The sequence below is a fragment of the Cordyceps fumosorosea genome (genome assembly GCF_001636725.1).
Source record: "Cordyceps fumosorosea ARSEF 2679 chromosome Unknown scaffold_10, whole genome shotgun sequence".
In the NCBI taxonomy this organism is placed as follows: Eukaryota; Fungi; Ascomycota; class Sordariomycetes; order Hypocreales; family Cordycipitaceae; genus Cordyceps; species Cordyceps fumosorosea.
Window position 1 is genome coordinate 858,128 of NW_017387310.1, and position 18,998 is coordinate 877,125.

General features: G+C 52.0%; 5 protein-coding genes across 5 annotated transcripts; 3 read left to right on the forward strand and 2 right to left on the reverse strand.

Annotated features, from left to right (window-relative positions):
- Positions 1-897: 897 nt before the first annotated feature.
- ISF_04765 (Vacuolar metal resistance and drug detoxification protein) lies at positions 898-5,340 on the reverse strand (the record flags this gene model as incomplete). Its single annotated transcript, XM_018848370.1, has 5 exons — positions 898-3,707; positions 3,763-3,996; positions 4,052-4,234; positions 4,284-4,331; positions 4,392-5,340. The coding sequence occupies 5 exons, from the start codon at positions 5,338-5,340 to the stop codon at positions 898-900; spliced, it is 4,224 nt and encodes a 1,407-aa protein (XP_018704705.1).
- A 4,950-nt stretch (positions 5,341-10,290) lies between these two features.
- Positions 10,291-11,393, forward strand: ISF_04766 (Translation initiation factor eIF3 subunit; the record flags this gene model as incomplete). Its single annotated transcript, XM_018848371.1, has 3 exons — positions 10,291-10,312; positions 10,513-10,604; positions 10,692-11,393. 3 exons carry the CDS (start codon positions 10,291-10,293, stop codon positions 11,391-11,393), a joined length of 816 nt encoding a protein of 271 aa, XP_018704706.1.
- A 1,103-nt stretch (positions 11,394-12,496) lies between these two features.
- On the reverse strand, positions 12,497-14,196 carry ISF_04767 (Mitochondrial distribution and morphology protein family; the record flags this gene model as incomplete). The annotated part of the gene is made up of 2 exons (XM_018848372.1): positions 12,497-13,914; positions 13,965-14,196. 2 exons carry the CDS (start codon positions 14,194-14,196, stop codon positions 12,497-12,499), a joined length of 1,650 nt encoding a protein of 549 aa, XP_018704707.1.
- A 991-nt stretch (positions 14,197-15,187) lies between these two features.
- On the forward strand, positions 15,188-16,065 carry ISF_04768 (pre-rRNA-processing protein; the record flags this gene model as incomplete). The annotated part of the gene is made up of 3 exons (XM_018848373.1): positions 15,188-15,260; positions 15,317-15,456; positions 15,508-16,065. The coding sequence occupies 3 exons, from the start codon at positions 15,188-15,190 to the stop codon at positions 16,063-16,065; spliced, it is 771 nt and encodes a 256-aa protein (XP_018704708.1).
- Positions 16,066-17,367: 1,302 nt separating this feature from the next.
- On the forward strand, positions 17,368-18,919 carry ISF_04769 (Enolase; the record flags this gene model as incomplete). The annotated part of the gene is made up of 5 exons (XM_018848374.1): positions 17,368-17,491; positions 17,551-17,804; positions 17,873-17,964; positions 18,020-18,070; positions 18,124-18,919. The coding sequence occupies 5 exons, from the start codon at positions 17,368-17,370 to the stop codon at positions 18,917-18,919; spliced, it is 1,317 nt and encodes a 438-aa protein (XP_018704709.1).
- Positions 18,920-18,998: the final 79 nt, after the last annotated feature.

The window sequence follows — 18,998 nt, forward strand, 5'->3', positions numbered from 1 at the left end:
CTAAGGACATAATCGGGACAGAAAAACACAGGGAGCAGTCAGAGTCATCACGAGAACGACGAAATTTCAGGCATGGCGATCTATGCGCTGCAAGTCCGAAGCAGCCCTGGCCTGCCCTGCTGCGGCGTATGCCTGACCAAGACCGGAGCTCCCATTGGCCGAAGCAGCCTTTAGTATGGCTGACGGGCCCACTTCACTCGCCGAAGTGCCAGCCCGGGTTGATCCGGCGCTACCGGTAGCCTGCGCCCAACTCTCTCACTCCTACCTGGCTGCTCCTCCCGTGCTATTTTCGATGGCGACCTGAGGCTTCCACGGAAGAGACATTTTGCGCAGAATAATTCTCGCAAAGTAGGTCATCTGACCATTCCTGGTTTTCGCTTCCCGTACCTCCGTCGTGGGTAAGTGGGCTTTGATCCCTGCCGAGCAGACGGAGCCAAACGCCTGGGTATCTTTTCGCGCGTCTGGCAGCATGTCCGGTACGTCGCCGAAAACCCACTTTCGCGCCAACCCACCCACCACCACCGCTGGAATGGATGTGACAGAGCGAAGCCAGCTTTTAAGGGTGCCTTCGATAAACTAGTCAGTTTGCCATGCTGGATATATAAAACAAGCACTATTTTCATCTTCAGACGCCGAGGTAACCCCGTTCTACCTAACTACCGCAAGAAACCACAAGACGTTCTGCCAGGCAACAGAAAGCTTCTCACAAGACTTCAAGGGACTGTCAGCCGCTGCATGGAAAATGTGTACGCCAAATGGCGCAATCATGGTATAAATCGCTATAAACGCCGTATATGAATCTGGCCGGCCAGTATCTTCCGTCCACTCCACAAAATCATCAAAGTTTCAAGCTACATATGTACAGAGTATACAGCTGACGAGGCAGCCATGCGTTAATTAGTATACCGGGATCCAATGCCCAGACCTCGAGCTGCGCCGCAGCACTTCAACCACCTCTCCCGTGCTGAGCCCGATGCTGAGGTCGATAGTTTCGTAGGACTCGCGTCGATGAGAAATGTGCACTACCGTGCAGTCTGCAAACGATTCGTCCATCAACTCCTGAATCTGCTGGTCCATCTCCGCATCCAGCGAGCTCGTCGCCTCATCAACGAGCACAATCTTAGTGTCCATGATTTCCCGATGCAGAATGGCACGAGCAATGAAAAGAAGCTGCTTGTGGCCATGCGAAAGTCGCGTATCCACAATATCCGCATCTAGTCCGCCGTGCTTTTCAATGTGTGCCCAGAGTCCGACCCCCTCAAGCGCAGCGATGATGTGGTCATCTGCGGGCATTGGTGCGTCAAAAGGAAACATATTAAAGCGGATTGTGCCCTTGAGTTCCACGCCATCCTGCGTCAATGTTGTAATTCGAGACCGCAGTAGGTTGTGCGGGACTGTCTTGATCTCCCTGTTATCCACGCTGATGCTACCCGAAAATTCAATCAAGTGAAGGAGGGCAAGCATCATTGACGACTTGCCACTCCCCGTGCGTCCGATGATGCTGACTTTTTGGCCGTGCTCAATGCTCACCGTTGCATTGTTGAGTGCTCGACGCACCTCCCCACCAGGGCCTCTGTAGCTCGCCGTGACGCAATTGAAATCAATTTTGCCAGTCGTGGGCCAATCTTCCCCAACTTCCGGAAGGACAACACGATCCTGCTCCTGTGGTGTTTCCGCGCAAAACGCTTTGATGCGTGAGAGGCCACCCAAACTAGTCTCCACACGAACCCAAACAGACAGGAACAATGATGCTGTGGTACTGAAAGAGATAAGATTGAGAAGCGCCAAGCCAATAGCACCGTCTGATGTGGATTGCGGGAACACCAAGGATATGCTGACGAGCGTGACAGCCGACACAAATGTCATCGTATCAAGCACAAAGGTAAGCCACTGCTGGATGCAGAACAGGTAATAGTATGGCTTTTGCGAGGAATCAAGTCGTTGTATAAATTCGCGCTGGAAGTAGTATTGCCATCCGAAGCTGCGGATGTGTGCCATCCCAGAACTGGATTCCGTCACGTGTGTGATGAGTGGTGAAGACGTCTCAAGCTCCAGTAGACGCAGTTGACGCGACGTCTTGAGATAGTAGTACTGGATGGCATAGAGGGCCACGATGAAAAAGACGATGATAGGCGCAGCGTACTTAGCTCCAGAAGATATGACGCCGATATCCACCAGAACGTTGAAAAACATGGAGACAGTTGCCATGAATAGTGTCGGAAGTGTCTGCGAAATCAAGGCTACATCTTGACTGAAGCGGTTGAGCAGTGATCCTGCATCCGTATGGCTCAGGAAAGACAGTTTGGCCTCCAGAGTTGACTGCAACAGGTCCCAGTGGAGCGCTGCCGACGTCTGCGGGACAATTTGCTTGAAAAATTGCACGCCAACGATTGAAATGGCGAGAATGTCTGAGACGCTCAGCGCGACAAAGCCCGCAAAATACGTGTTATTATTTGCATCGATGCTGAGCCAGATGCGCATAAAAATTTGGGGCATTCTTTCAAGAGCTGATGCAATTGCAACGCCTACAAACCACAGAATAAGCATGAAAATGCTGGTTGATTTGAAGAAGAATCGGTAGAGGTGATAGTCGCTCTCTTTTCTCTTATTGTCGTTGCCGACTTCTGGCGTTTTGGTTGTGTCCACGGCGGGTGGCCCCTTGACTTGATCAAGCAAATCCTCCTCTACTTTGTCCGCGGGCTCAGGAGTTTGGCCTCGCAAGCGCGAAGGTGTTGTTGCATGGTTGAAGTTTGGACGAGGAAGCGGCATTTGAACAAAATTGCCATGCTGCGAAACCTCAAAGATCATATCTGCGGCGCTCAGAATGTTGAGGTTCTTGGTGGTCATGATGACAGTCGAGTTCCAGCTGCGCAGTAGACCGTTGCGTCCTACCAAGCGCTCAGTAATTGTTGTGGCGGTCATGTCATCCAAGGAGCTGAGCACGTCGTCGAGAATGATAATTGAGCATCGCGAGAAGAGGGCTCGAGCGAGTCCTATGCGCTGTTTCTGCCCTCCACTAAGATTGCATCCGTTGCTTCCCGTCATGGTCTGGTCACCGTCGGCAAGATCATCCAGATCCTTGGCAAGATCACATGCCTCTATCACATCGTCATAGAGTGACTCGATGAATGGGAATGCACCGATAATGTTGTCTTGAATGGTTAGGTTTTGAATCCACGGCGTCTGGGCGGCGTAGGCAACGTGTCTTGTCGCAATATCGATGGTGCCAGTGTCAATAGGCAGTTCTCCAAGAACTGCACTGAGAAAAGCTGATTTACCCGTACCAAGCCCACCATGGACCATTACGACACAGCCGGTAGGAATCCGGAGAGTCACGTCTCTGAGAATTGGGCCCGTCAGGTCAGAAGTGTACGAAACGTGGTTCATTTCGATGGCATATGGGCCTGGTTGCACCGACAAACAACTCTTCTCATCATATTCAGCGCTACGCGGCGTCGGCAAACCGCCACTGTCACGTTTGTCGGATACTTCGGGGAGCAGAAGGAATTTTTGGAGGCGCACAAGACACGCCCACCCGCCGGCATAGTAGGGAAGATAGCCCAGGAGCTCGCTAATGGGCAGTGAAACAATCAAGATGATGGCGTATGTGGCAAAGACTTCGGGTACAGTCATGGGGTTGGCGGCTCGTGTCCAGAATCGAGCCCCGCCGAAGACCGCGACGGGAGCCATTGTGTTTCCGAATGCGTCTGTTAAGTTGCGGTCAGTTTCGTGACGGCTGGCGAGTAATGGAAGGCAGCTTACAGATGGCAAAGATGAAAACACGTGCATTACGTTCGCTCATTGACGTATCGATTTCGCTCTGGCGCTTTCCTTGCAGAAAATTGGATATGGCGGTAGTCAGACCCATGGCTTTGATACTCTTGAGCTGCGCCAAGATGTTGGACGTTGAAGCGACACGGGACTGGATTTTCTCGTTCCAGATAGTCCGGGCTCCTTGCATCTTCTTTGACGTATAGTAGGTGGCTACCGAGGCAACTGTGGTTGGAAATATTAGCAAGGCAACGGCAGGACATAGGCTAGAAGGACATACTGATTGTCGGTATAAAAATCAAGAAACAAGCTGCACCGACGAACTGGTAAAGAACAAATATTCCGAGGCCAAGTTCAATACAAGAAGCCCAGGTGGAATGCAGTCTGGTCAAGAGTTGATCCAGACCAGCGATGTCGGCTGTCATCAAAGAAACAGCAGCCGAAGCTGCTAAATCTTCCATGCCTAGTCGTTGGATTTTATCATATATAGCAACAACGAGAATGCCTCGTACACATGTCTTTGCTTGGTATTGGAGCCGTTCGGAAATTGCCTTGGAGATCTATAGAGAGAATGTTTAGTCATGGAACACGTCCTATTTGAGGGAGAGAAGAACATGAACTTGCCGCTAGACCACCAAATATCAAAATGGTAGCTCCAATCAGACCGTTGACTTGTGACCGGGAGACCACGCCCTCGCTGATAATGTCCATAACGCGCTGCATCAAAAATGGCCGGCCAAATGAGAACCCAACTAGACATAGTCGCGGGAATACTGGGCTGAGGAGTTCCCAGTAGAGTGTACGAAGTCCAGCTCTGACTAGAGGTCTTTTTGACTTCTTGGAGGCTATAGCTTTCTTCCAGAACGGGGTAAAACGGTCGAACAGCTGCTCGGAACTGTATTCATGGCCGATGGGCGGAAGATCTTCTACTCTGAGATTTTTCCTGGCGCCCTCGACCACCAGACGAGTAACCCATATCATCATGGAACGGTTCCAGAAGCCAATATTCTGCTCCGGGCCTGCAGCATCGCGAATATGGTCCGAGCAAAGGAGGTCGCGTTTCGGTATCTCTTCCAACACAGCCAGTGCTAGCTTGAGGGAAGCAATCGCCACCTGCAGAGCAGCAATAGTGCCCATGCCACCTCTCATGTAATAAGACCGAGCCATGGTGATATCGAAGAGCATGGTGATGGATAAGAATACGCTGAGCAGTGCTGAAGACTGCACTGTATAGATGTGGGTGATGTATATTATGGCAAGGACGCACAGAGAGGCGACAAAGGACAATATTGACGCCGCAAGTGAAACAGGTGTGCGAGTGGCGCTGTGCCATAGTATCAGACTCGCGAGTTGGATGGCGACCAGAGAAACGCTGAGGATGAGCTTGAGCCAGAGTAGAGCACCTGGCCGAGCCTGGCGGGAAGCACGAGTGGCCTTTAAGAAAACCGGCAGGGCCAGGACGACGATTCCGGCGGGCACCAGACCAAGCATGGCATGCTCGAAGAAGATGGTGAAGTCGAAGCGACCGGCGTCGACCGGGCCAAACTGAGTGTCCATCTCGTCGAGCATGTTGACGAGAGGCCCGAGACGGACGGGCAAGGACGGAGAAGACGACGAAATGCTTGTTTGTAGCGGCAGCGGCGGCGGCAGCAGCAGCAGAGTACTAGATGAGGAACCCCTCAGCAGACAGCATCTGCGCCACTTTGGCTTTTGAGGTGTTGGAGGCGGAAAGAGGTGGAGGTGTTCCCAACAACGAGACGAGTGTTGTTGGTAGTGCCCACGAGCGGCAAGGGTTATGGGAGCATGGGAATTAAGCGATAGAGGATGGTAGGCTGGGGGGTCTTCCCTGTAAGCCACAGGTTGAAACGGAAATGTCGGCCGCAAGCCTCTCGCATCTGTGTGCTTGCCAGGTTTGGTTGGAGAGTTGGCACCATGCCTGCGGAGAAGGCATCGAAGAAACGGGGATGATCGAAGCGGCCCGGGGGAGCACTGCTTGGCTCACTTGGGGGCACAAAAGCGGCGTGGCACTGGCGGTGGAGATGCAGAGGATCCCCAGGTCGCGAGCAACCAGAGATGAAGAGGAAGTGGGAAAAACCAAAAAGGTAAAAAGGGATGGTGACAGTGTTGGTGGAGGGGACCGGTTTAGCTTGGTACTTTTGGTGGTTGGCAGGTGGTCAGCGGTGCGACGCTGACGAACGAGCGACAACTTTCTTGTACCACTGCTCAAGTTTGGTAGCGGTAGGTATGGTACTTGCGACACCCCACCCAGGTGCACCATCGTCACCACCACCAGATTGGGCTGACAAGTGGCATTGGCTGTCTCTTTTACCCTCGGACAATGCATTTCTATTCTTATCGTCAAATCACACACGTGAGCACATTTTTGCAGGCTGCAGAAGACGGTGTAATAGAGGGACTTTTGATGCACTGTTTGGCAGTTCGGGTTTCGCAGCGAACCGCATCTTTCCACGTGGACAGGGGAGCCCGGCTGCCGGCGGCAGCAGGATGGGATGGACTGAACTGGTGTGGTTAGGAGTTGGGGGCCGGAAATGAGACCAGGAAAGCGGTGTTTCGTTAAAAGTCACGGCACCCGGTAAAGGGGGGAGAAGCTGCGAAGCGATGCCAGGGAGGTTTGTGAATAAGCCGCGGATCAGCAAGACCTCAGGATCATCGGCGGGCGGGAAGGGCTTTGTATGTACGGGCAAATGACCGGAGTGCCAAAGACGATGACGGCCGGCAAGCTGTCTTCTGTTTGCGGAGTTCTCTGTGGGTTGGCTGGAAAGCAATGCATGATCCAGCAGGCTGCAGAGACCAGACTGCAGCAGACTGCAGAGGTGGCGCCGAGACAAGGCAGATGGGCCATGAGAACCCTGTGGGTTTCTAAACTTGGTGTTTTATAAGTTAGCAATTGGTGATTGTTTTATTGATAAATGATAAAATATTTTATTTAGTGTAGACGAAGGCCCATCATCGGATATGCCAGCAATAACCAGTGATGTGTTGTCGCAGCTTTGTTGCACCCACCAACCGTGTATTCGGCAGGTACTTACTTACCTTAACAACAATAGACTCGCGTGTGCATACCAAGGCATAAAATCTTACCAGGCTCGTTTACTCGGCTCTTCATCAGAGCCGCAACAGATTCTGATTCGCTTCTACGGCCTAGTCTGTACTTGTTACTACTAGCGTTTCTCGCTGTGCATAATGCGGATTGACCGAGTACCAGTTGTTGACCTTCTCCTAACCATACTGTTACGTTGTGTCATGAACAACCAGTTCCATAAACGAGCCAAAGCTTCAGCCTTGACTAGATAAGGCCATGCTATTGGTCCATTTGTCCACATTTTTTTTTCGGCGCGGGCTGAACGAGGTTCGTGGGGCCACAAAAAGAGGGAGCGACGTTGGTGGGAGGGACAGCAAAACCAAGGCCTCTGATACCAAATCCCGCCATCACCGGAAGCTTCCTGTCTTGGCCTAGCCGGGGTCGATCCTACAGCGGCGTCGTTCGGACCTGAGTAACCTGGTCATACGCATCCAGCGCAGACGCGGAGGTGGCAGGGCCTTCGGCGCTGAGGTGGCGACGGTGCGCGGTGAAAATGAAAACAAGATCAATGAAAATACAAGTACGGATAGCTGCATACAGGGTACTCATGTGAGAGACTACCCACGCGACTTGTACAGTCGGCGTACCGTCATCAAGCTTTCGGCTCACACCATTTGTCGCAGGTGTGGACCGTTCATTCCTGCGAACTCTCATGGTGCTCAGCCATACGCTGCTTCAGCGTACCTATGCTAGACAACCTCGAGATAGAGCGAGAAGTTGGTCAGCGCCTGCTGTTCGGTGTGGCCGGATGGCAGGGTTGATACAATTACTGGTAGAGTGAGACTGGGGAAGTCCGCCAGGGGGTGGGAAGAGGAAAAGGCGGAGAGCTACTTGTACGAGTGTTGATTGAGTGATTGTGCAACCACGGAACGCAACCCACCGGGACTCACACGACAGCATGATATATGTACCTGTGTACGACTTCCAGAATACAGCATCTTGGCTGCCATGTGTTCCATGACAAATTCCATGCAAGTCCTACCGCTTGTAACCCCTGGTACATGTCGCCTCCATGTCTGTCTCGTCGCCAACGGTGGTTCCCAGTAATTCAGTCCTTTGCTGTGGTTGAGTGCCAGGTGGCGCACCGCCCCTAGTGCCATTTTTCTGCACGTGCGCTGCAATGGCTGGCGATCACTCTGAGCACTGCGGCCTCTTACTGGCTCCCAGCGCGGAATGCCAGCACAGCGTGCCCGAATCCCCGGTTCCGCTCCACCACCTGGTCTCCTCAGCGCACGACAGAGGTACAGTACGATAGACAAGACAGACCAGAGGAACAGGTGGGAGGCGACGGGTTCCCAGCGTTGGTTGCAAATGAGAATACTGAGAAAATTGACTTGGACTCGTGCTGAATGCGTCTATTGGTGCTGTCTGCTAGCTCATGGACACCATACTGCGCCTCCTCTCCTCTGCTAGGTCTACCACATCCCCCGACCTCTCCATCGTCGTTGCTCCCTCCCTACTCGCTCAGAGGATCTCTGCCCAGGACAGCGTCTCTGTCCGCTCCCGACGTTTCTGGCTCATAGGCGATATGGGCTGTCATCGGGCTGTCCGTGATGGCCATGCGGCCTCTGAATAGAAGATTGCTGCCAGTGCCCACTATGTACGTAGGGTTACACTTATTAGCAACCCGGCACTCGCATCAGGACCAGCGAGCGCGGCCCGAATCCTCAATTGCGCAAGAGCTTACCTGGCTGTGCCTGCACCACTGATAATAACAGCAAGTAGTAGGATAGAGTGGTATAGAGCATTTTGATTTTGACTCTCGCGGTGGACAATAATAAGGGGGGTGTTTCGGCTTTGCTCTACCTCTTCTCAAAGACAAGTCGTTGATATGGTTCGAAAGAAAACGGGCATCACCGACATTTTATCACTTGCCTTCTCCAGTTTTAATATCGTCCGCTTTGTTCTCTTGACAAGCCTCATCCAGCGGATGGGCTTCTGAAATAGCGACGAATGGAATGCCAAGAGGGCACTTAGCAGCGCTACTGAACGCTTCCACGTTGGCCAGTGGCTTACGTGTGTTGTGGTTATGGCTACTTGGCCAAGCCTTTACCCGTCAGGGACAGGGAAGAAAGCCACAGAGTAAGGGTGGCGGCGCCGAGTCAGTTGGGTAAAATGATGCAAAAAGCTGGAAACAAAAAAACCATGGAGTTCTATGCCACCCTACCACCATTTATTATGGCTGATGGTTGCGTCTTAGCGCGACAGGGAACCGTCGGAACATGGCGGTGGGTGACCGAACTTTGGCAAGTAATTGCGATTCGACGTTCCAGTTATCTAAGTTGGTTAATTAGCTGGTGAGTTCCGTGCCTCTCTGCTGGTTGTTAGGTACCAATAATAGCTTCTGCTGTGGCGAGTTGTGTGTGTGTTCGGGTTGAGCCTTTGTTGCCACCATAATCTCTCTTCAGCCATTACGTGATGGAAGGAGAGAATAATTGGCACGTCCACTGGCGTACATTCCGAGACACGTTCGGGCAGAGTGAGTGTGTCGGGTGAGAAGCCCTTGTGATGACGTCTTCGCTGCATGTTGACATTAGGGAGGGAACATGGTGATGTAGAAAACTGGTCGAGAACTGACAGCGTGGACAAGTGGAAGGGTTGCACAACATAACTAGGAGAGTGAGGGTGTGATAGCTGACACCGTGCCAATGCCCAACGTGCCAGAGTCGCCTTGGGGCCGTCTGCTCCAGGCTGTGTTGCCGCTGGCAGTGGTTGCAGAAAAGTTGAAGTTCTCAACCATATATGTACAATGATGCATACAGGTATGCAGTTGGTGGCTTGGTGGTTCGCTGGGCCGGGCAGCTCCCGGGTAGGGGGGCACGTCGCGTCTCGTCCCACTCGGACTTGTGGAGGGGTAATTTTGACCCCTCGCATGGCATGATGCTGTGACGCCAACATGTGCCTGACACCTGCCCAAGGAGGGGTTGAAAGCCCCCAAGCCCAAGCCCCTCGCGGCTCACAGCCGCAATCACAAGCACACCAAAAAAAGAAAAAAGTAAGTAGACTGACCCTCGCTGTAGTGGAGTTTCAGGTAATTCCGAGCAAAAAATCACATCCATCGCGACTCAGAATTAGCTCCGGGTAGAAATAGCTAACAAGTTTGTAGTTAAGTTAGTAGATATGCGATCTGTTGCTCGCTGTTATGGCGTTCCCATCCTGGCCCAAGCCGAGCCCACGTTGGTGACTCTTAACCCCTGCCACGTCTGCCAGTTTTTTTCCGCCCGAACAGAAGGCCATACAAAGACTGAGCAGGAAAAAAAAAGTAGGGCCACATACCGCAGAAAATTAAACCCGATCTCCCTTCAACCACCAACCTGTCATCTCCGGCTTCGTCATCACTCTCAACTTCCCATCAGACCGACTTATCAACCTGAATCGAACCGAAAGCACAGCAAAGGTTTGCTGGATTTATTATCATGCCTCCCGCAAAACAATGGGGTAAGTTTCGCGACCGTTGTTGCCCGACCGTTTGAACGCGCTTCCTACGCAAGGTTTGCGCGCAAACCCAGTGGCGGATATTGATTTTTCATGATTCTGCATCTCACGTTGGCGTGTACGCATGAAGAAATCAGCACACCCCCAAATATACCAATACACGTATGCACCAGGCTAACCGCGCTTTTTCCACCTATGAACAGACGAAGAGTCTAGCGACTCCGATACCTCCACCTCCCCCGTCGCTGCTGCCCCCCGCCGACGACAGTTTGACGACGAAGAGGACGACGACGATGTAAGGCGCAGATCCCGAGCACGAATACATAAAAAGCCTTCTGCGCAGAGCTTATATAACCATGATTGCTAACCACCTTTAACGCAGGTTCTTGACTCCTGGGATGCCGCCGAAGACTCCGAAGTAGAGCGCGAGAAGGCCAAAAAGGCTGCTGATGCCAAGGAGAAGAAGGCTGCTGAGGATGCCGCCAACAAAAAGTCGAAGCTTCAGCGTATCGCCGACCACCAGAAAGAGCGCGCGCGCATGCGTGAAGAGGAAGAGGAAGAGGAATCCGAAGAGGGAGAAGACGAAGCTGAGCGCCGTGCTCGTCTCCGCCGCACCGAACAGGAAGCTGACCTGCGCCACGCCGAGGATCTCTTCGATGGTATCGGTATCAGCAACAACCGTGCCAAAACTATCCCCGGCTCCAACGTCGTCGTTGATTCCAAGGACCCCGGCAACACTGTCGACCTTGCCAAGCTACCTATCTTCAATCCCCAAACCAAGAAGCAGTTTGAGCAGCTCCGCCAGGTCCTTGTCCCTGTCATTGCTGCAAACGGCAAGAAGGGCCACTACGGTCTCTTCCTCGAGGAGCTTGCCAAGGAACTCTCCAAGGAGCTGCCCAGCGAACAGATCAAGAAGATTGCAAGTTCGCTCACCCGCGCCGGTAACGAGAAGCAAAAGGAGGAGAAGGCCGCCGACAAGACTGGCAAGAAGAGCAAGGCTGCCAAGACTAAGACCTCGCTCGTGACTACCCGTGCCAACACCAATGACATGGAGACGTATGATAATGACGCTTTTGGCGAGTGAGTACATACATAGGAGGCTACAATTGCGCAAACACATTACTGACAAGACATCCAGCGACGATTTTATGTGAAAAACGAATACGCGATTTCAGCTCATTTATGCAGACCGACTGGTATCTGCCCCGACAATATCCAGCAGCACTATCGGCTTCATCGGAATGCACATGACGACTGCAGCATTAAATGCCGCGCCAAGAAAGAGTCTCCTCGGGGTAAAAGAAAAGGGGAGGGATAAAAGCAACACAGGCCCACTGAGCTTGATCAGCCCTCGAACCTCCCCCGTTTCTCTTTGTTGTCTCGACTCTCTGGTTAGAGCTTGGTGCTGTTACCGTTCGGGGTTGGAACAGCGCGTTGGACTAGGGAGACGGGACGACGCCTGTAACCTGGCTGAAGGAGACCCTGGTAGGGGAAAGGTCCAGTAGTTCTGTTGTTCCTGTTTTCGTGTTTATTTGTTTGTGTCTCTTAGTTTCGATCTCATTCTCGCATTGCGTTCTCTCAGCATCCATCTATAGCAGTCGGCCATTTTGAGAGTGCATTTTATCGCTTCTCGTTAGAAAGTAGACCTCACTGCCCTATAATATCACTACTATAGGTATCCATCTCCTCCTAGTCTTTGTCTAGATAGACTGTCATTCTCCGGCTTAGTATGCGCTCTATTCGTTCCTGATTTGCGGTATCATTCCAACCATGACCGTTCCGTATCCTGCATCGGCCGTTGTGCAAGATAATAGATAATGTACATGACGCCCATCGACTCTTTGCTTCACACCAATCTCAACTGCCTTTCCATCAACTCCCCCTTTCTCCGTGTATAGATTGACCCTACCAGTGTCGTAGAAGACGCAGCCCCAGATCACCAAAGTCGTTAAAGGAGATTTTTAAAAATAAGCATGTCAAAACTCCTACCCAGAAAAACGCCGTTGTCAAATGCATAGAGTAAAATCCCTTTGCTGCCAAAGAGTACAGAAGAAAAGCAGTTCAAAACGCCGAGAGCAGAAAACATCACCTGCTCCATCGCTCCAGAACAGAAAGTAGCGATATTCTTGTTTGATGTATGAGATGTGTCGTTGTCGCTTGATCAGTATCCACACGGTGTCGACCGAGTTAGACTACATTGCCTGCCATGCCCATGAATAGAGCATGGACGGCAAGGGACAGGGTCCAGAAGCCAACCTTTTTGAAGCGGCGGACGCGCGATTGCCGGTCTTCAATGTCCTGTGCAAAGGCCTCATACGTCTCGGCCGACGCGTCGTCCATTAGACCGCAGTCAAACAAGGTCCAGGAGCCGTCAAACTCACTGACGCGCTTGACGATCCGGCACGAGATGGGAATGTATGTCTTTTTGGCGTTGATGTAGGCGACAATGGGGCGAATCAGCGCCTGGTTGACGTAGGACATGTCCTTAGTGAACAAGGGCATCGCGGCTTTAACGTCGTTTAGATGGATCCGGAGATCCATGATAAAAAAGCGTCGGTCTTCGTCGCCAGAAGTAGAAACCACTGCTTTGTGTTCTTCTTCAGGCGGCGACGGCGGCGCCGTAGCAGCTTCTGAAATGTGACCGGACTGGACCATTAGAGGCTGGGGGTCCTCGTCCTCAATTGCATTGCGAAGGAACCGATTTCTGTTGGCAACAACGACTTCTTCTAGTTGATCGTAGAAATCAGCCATGACCTTAGTGAGACTCTCATCGTTGTCCGCGGGAAACATCACATCGGCGACAATGTCGACATCGCCTTCGTAAATCCACCCAAAGGGACCCTCCACGCCACGGTTTAGATGGTCGATTTTGAGCCCATCGATCCTGAGGCGACTCGACTTCTTCCAGGCCTTGGTTTCGCCAGCGTCTAAAGGCCCTCCTTGATAATGATTGGATGGAATGCCGTGCACTTGGCGGGGGTGTATTGTGAACAGAGACCCGTCAAAGGATCCAGAAACGTGTGTCGCAGCCAAAAAATCATAAAAGAGCCACTGTTTCCGTAGCTGTGGCAACTCGCATGAGTATATGCTCACAGAAAATGGCCGGAACCCGTTTGGTTGATGGATGGTGACTAGTAAATCTTCAAGCTTGAATGATTCAATCTCGAAGTCACCTGCTTGATGCTCATGTCTATATGAGTAAGGGTCTAGAGGTACAAGTGGCCATTGCACGTTCGTACGATCGACCACACCTCGGACGCCATTAACTTCGACGTCTTTCAGCAGACCTTTTCCATTCCACCAGTTTAGAAAGGAGAGGGTCACATTGACGTTTGCAATAGTCACGTCAAATTGCGTGTAGTTGCCATCGTCCTCTGTATCATCAAAAGCGGTAAGCTGTGCTTGACGGCCAGCCGCCGCCGCCGCAGCAGCATTATATGAGCCCTTGCTAACGGACGACTTGACCTGCCCTGGGCGACGAGACACGAATACATTGCGAAATGCAATCACACCGTCCCCCCATTTCGGAACAATGGCGGATTCGAATACAACGGTGACGCCTGCGGACTGAGTCAAGTAGTCTCCGACCCATTTGGCGAGGGTTTCTAAATGTTATTAGCAGGAGGCGAGGGACTTTTTTGTGCGAATGGCCTACCTTGCGCAAAGACGGTATTGATGGAAAGGATAAGAAGGGAAAAAAAAGTCGTAGTTCCAACCAAGATCCAAACAATATGGCCAAATAAGAACCAGGAGACGAATGCTCCCCATTCGTCCACGTTCCATGGTCTCATACTTCTGATGGACATCCATTTGAAGCGCACCCTTAAGCGTTCCCAAAAACCATTCGCCGCAGCCAGCAGTTCCTCCTTTGTTGGGCGATGGGGCATCTTTGGCAAATGCAAATATTTAGATACAGAAGAGGCCAATGATTCGGCTTGGCTCTCCTTGAAGGGTTCTGGAGTACTAGGGACGCTTTGCTGCGTTTCGCCGCCGTTCCTCGATTGAATAGGGCTTGAGTCTTGGCTTGCCACCTCGTTTGTTCGTGGTTGTTTGTTATTGGAGGCATTACTGCTGTATGGTCGCCTTGATAGCATGCATACTATCTGAGGGTATCGGTCGTTGTAGGTGTATGCCTTCAAAGAAGGCGACGATATTCTGCTTGTGACGAATGGGGGTATCTGATTTCTGTTACTCTGCCAACTGCGTGATCTTGGAACAAGGATAGAGGCTGCACGCAGCTGTAGTGCAAACGGGAGATCCTCATATCGTCCGGAGGTTTTTGATGGGCGAAAAGCCTGTCGAAGAGCTCCCAGCCCTACAGGGGCAGGCGGACACCCAGCCGCGCCGACGCGACCCCAAACGAGCCACGACGGAAAATATCTAGACATTTTCTCGGATCATGGCGCTCGCAGCAGGATAGCGAGGACGCTGGAGTTAGAAGGGAGATGATTCTTGTCCCAAAAACCTGGATGATGGCGCTCTTCCCAGAAGCAAGAGGCTGCTTGAGCCAGTAGCAAGTCGCAGATCGCCCATTCCATGACGCGCTATAGTACCGGTGCCGCTTTACGGGTCAATGAGCTAGGCAACTCCGTACACTGCTTCAAATCCTTGGGTAAATTAAAGAAGCAAGCGGGCTAGACTAAAGTAGGTAGCTATGGCTTGTCCAATCGATAAGCAGGACCGACCCACTAGAAATTTTGGCTAGCCTGTGTGGAAAAGATTATCAGCGATCGTGTGAGGGCCTCTTTTGTCAACTTTCAAATTTCAAACTGACGATTATATTTTCCCACGAACTGGAACGGGGTGCCTTGCGAGAAAAAAAAAAGCCATACAGCCTATAGATCGACTTGACGAATCATAATAAAATAAATACTCGCTATGCCCGCGCCAACCGCCCTGAAGGTGGCCCACGAAGCCCCGCTTCCCGTCGAAGCCGATATTGTCGAGCAAGGTATGCAAGGGCTGCGAGAGGCGAGTAGTCGCGGCGCTGACAATTTTTTTCTAAAGGCGAGGACGAATTTATCCTCGACGCTTCCGAAGCTGTGGCTGGCGAGGGAGAATTTTTGGCTCCCCAAGAACCTGACGGCGACGAGTTTATGGCTATTGACGAAGAGGGCCGACCTCGGTTTGCCCCCGCCAAGGACGTTGTATGTTCCTACATGAAAGGGTCTTGGGAGAGAATTTGCTGACTATTGTAGGACCCTGTGACACGAGTTGAAACTCGAAAAGTGCCGATTCCACCTCACCGAATGACGCCGCTGAAACAGAACTGGATGACAATCTACCCTCCTCTTGTCGAGCATCTCAAGCTCCAGTGCCGTATGAATGTGGCGCGCAGAACCGTGGAGCTAAGAACATCCAAACACACTACCGACTCCGGTGCCCTACAGAAAGGCGAAGACTTTGTCAAAGCGTTTACCCTCGGGTTTGACGTCGACGATGCCATTGCCTTGCTGCGCCTGGATGACCTCTATATCGAGACATTCGAGATCAAAGACGTAAGGACCATGCATGGAGATAGCCAGGCCCGTGCCATCGGCCGGATCGCAGGCAAGGACGGCAAGACCAAGTTTGCTATCGAGAACGCTAGCCGTACGCGAGTCGTCTTGGCTGACTCCAAGATTCACATCCTGGGAGGGTTCAAGAACATTCACATGGCCCGCGAATCTATTGTCAGCCTCATTCTTGGAAAGCCTCCAGGCAAGGTGTATGGTAATCTGCGCACCGTGGCTGCGCGCATGAAGGAGCGATTCTAAAAATACATAGCATGGCTTGTCTTTTGCAAAAGCGATACAGCGGCGTTCTGGAGTGTGGGGATTTCTTTTTTTGGAAGAATCTGGATGGAATCTAGACTGATGAATATGCAAAAAGTCGAATTTACCGTCAGAAGTCGTAATTATTACCTACCCAGGTCCAGGTACCTACTAAACGTTTGTTATCTGACTCGGGGGGTTGTCCGGCCGGCTGTGACACTGGCGGTGACAAGTGCCCCAACTGAATTTGTGTAATGCGGTTGCTTTGGTGAATATTACGTGTGGCAGATATGCGCTTCTATGCATAACAATAAGAACAATTGCTGTTAGTACCGGTGTTAGTATTAAAAATGGAGAAGACGCGCCTGTCTACCCAAACGGGCCGATCCTCCGAGCGATTTTCTGCGGTCAGTGACCAAGAAAGGGCCATGGATTCGCGCCTGAGGTGAGCCAAGCTGGCCATGATTGGAGAGGTCTACGATGGAGTGCGTGAGTTAAAATCAGAGCTATGTAGGCTTGGAGTGAGGCACCTCCTTGGTGGGTGGTTGCAAGCAGCGAAATCGCCAATGTGGGCTGCGCTGTTGCGTCGCTGATTTGGGCTGGAAGCAATCAAGCTCTGCAGGTGCTAAATAAAGGCTGTCCCGCTTTTTTGTCAGAGAGTTTCGAATGCTGCGACCAGTGTGAAGCTGGTGGACTTATGAGCAAAGATGGCAAAGTGCCTCAACTGGCTGCCCACTAACAGCGCTATCTACTGGTTGCACCGGGCACTGGCTCATCTGCAGCTGTTGTTGCCCCTCTCTTGCCCCTCCATGGCCTCTGGCTGATAAACAGCTTCCTGGGCATTGTTGAAACCTCTTCCTCCTCCCAACATCTTTTCTTCACCATACTTTCACCTATATCGGAGATTCATAGAAACACTCTCTATTAGTCTCAGCTTACGGTAAGTTCTGTGCTTGTCGATAGCGTTCGACACTTCTTGATATTTCATCACGACACCAGCTCTCTATGTTACTCGCTGCCCCGCCATATGAGCTTGTCCTGAGCTATGCGAAGACTGTGTTGCTGTTGAGGCATATTCTCAGCTAGCTGCTTTACGAAACACAGTGGACTCGATAATCCCTCATGACATTCAACGTTGTTACTCGAGCTGTCTTGGCGCATGCTCAATTTTTGCAATACCTGCATGCTGCTGATATGCTCCTCATTTCCGCCCAATGGCGGGGTCTTCTGAAAGTTTCACACCAAACAGGTCGCTGACGCTTTCTTATCCGCAGAACAACGCCATACACCATCAATTCAGTCAAGATGGCCATTACCAAGGTTCACGCTCGTTCCGTCTACGATTCTCGTGGCAACCCCACCGTTGAGGTCGATCTCGTCACTGAGACTGGCCTGCACCGGGCCATTGTCCCCTCTGGCGCCTCTACCGGTTCGTCCCGACCACCCCGCCTCCTCCTACCGAATCAGCGTTGTAACCGATTATCACAGGCCAGCACGAGGCTGTTGAGCTCCGCGATGGCGACAAGGCCAAGTGGGCTGGCAAGGGCGTTTCCCAGGCCGTCGCCAACGTCAACACCGTCATCGGCCCTGCTCTGATCAAGGAGAATCTTGATGTTAAGGACCAGTCCAAGGTCGATGAGTTCCTTAACTCTCTCGACGGTACCGCCAACAAGGGCAAGCTTGGCGCCAACGCCATTCTCGGTGTCTCCTTGGCTGTCGCCAAGGCTGGTGCCGCTGAGAAGGTAGGCACAGTCCGCAAGCACAAGCAGGTCACAAATCAGGCTCGGGAAAAGGACTAACGATAATCTAGGGTGTCCCCCTGTACGCCCATATCTCCGATCTTGCTGGTACCAAGAAGCCCTACGTTCTCCCTGTTCCTTTCATGAATGTTCTGAACGGCGGGTATGTTGCAAATTCAAGCACCTTTTGTTGTTGCCTGTTACTGACTGCATTGTAGTTCCCACGCTGGTGGTCGCCTTGCTTTCCAGGAGTTCATGATTGTTCCTTCGTACGTTGTTCAAATCCATTCTCCACTATGCCGATGGACTAACCCGTTCGCAGTGAAGCCTCTAGCTTCACCGAGGCCATGCGCCAGGGTGCTGAGGTTTACCAGAAGCTCAAGGCCCTCGCCAAGAAGAAGTACGGCCAGTCCGCCGGCAACGTCGGCGACGAAGGTGGTGTTGCTCCTGATATTCAGACTGCCGACGAGGCTCTCGACCTCATCATGGAGTCTATCGAGCAGGCTGGTTACACTGGCAAGATCAAGATTGCCATGGACGTTGCTTCCAGCGAGTTCTACAAGACCGAGGAGAAGAAATACGACCTGGACTTCAAGAACCCCGAGAGCGACCCCAGCAAGTGGCTGACCTACGAGCAGCTGGCTGCTCTCTATGGTGACCTCTGCAAGAAGTACCCCATTGTCTCCATCGAGGATCCCTTCGCCGAGGACGACTGGGAGGCCTGGAGCTACTTCTACAAGACTCAGGACATTCAGATTGTCGGTGATGACTTGACTGTCACCAACCCTCTCCGTATCAAGAAAGCCGTTGAGCTTAAGGCTTGCAATGCCCTTCTCCTCAAGGTCAACCAGATTGGTACCCTGACCGAGTCCATCCAGGCCGCCAAGGACTCTTATGCTGATGGCTGGGGTGTCATGGTCTCGCACCGCTCTGGCGAGACTGAAGACGTCACAATTGCTGATATTGTCGTTGGCATCCGCTCTGGTGAGATCAAGACTGGTGCTCCTTGCCGCTCTGAGCGCCTGGCCAAGCTCAACCAGATCCTTCGTATTGAGGAAGAGCTTGGCGATTTAGCTGTTTATGCCGGTGCCAACTTCCGCAACTCTGTTAACCAGTAGCTCCGTGGTTACGAGGTGCTATCATATGGCCTTAAATAGGCATGGAGATATGAAGAAATCAAAAAGCGATGAGATAACG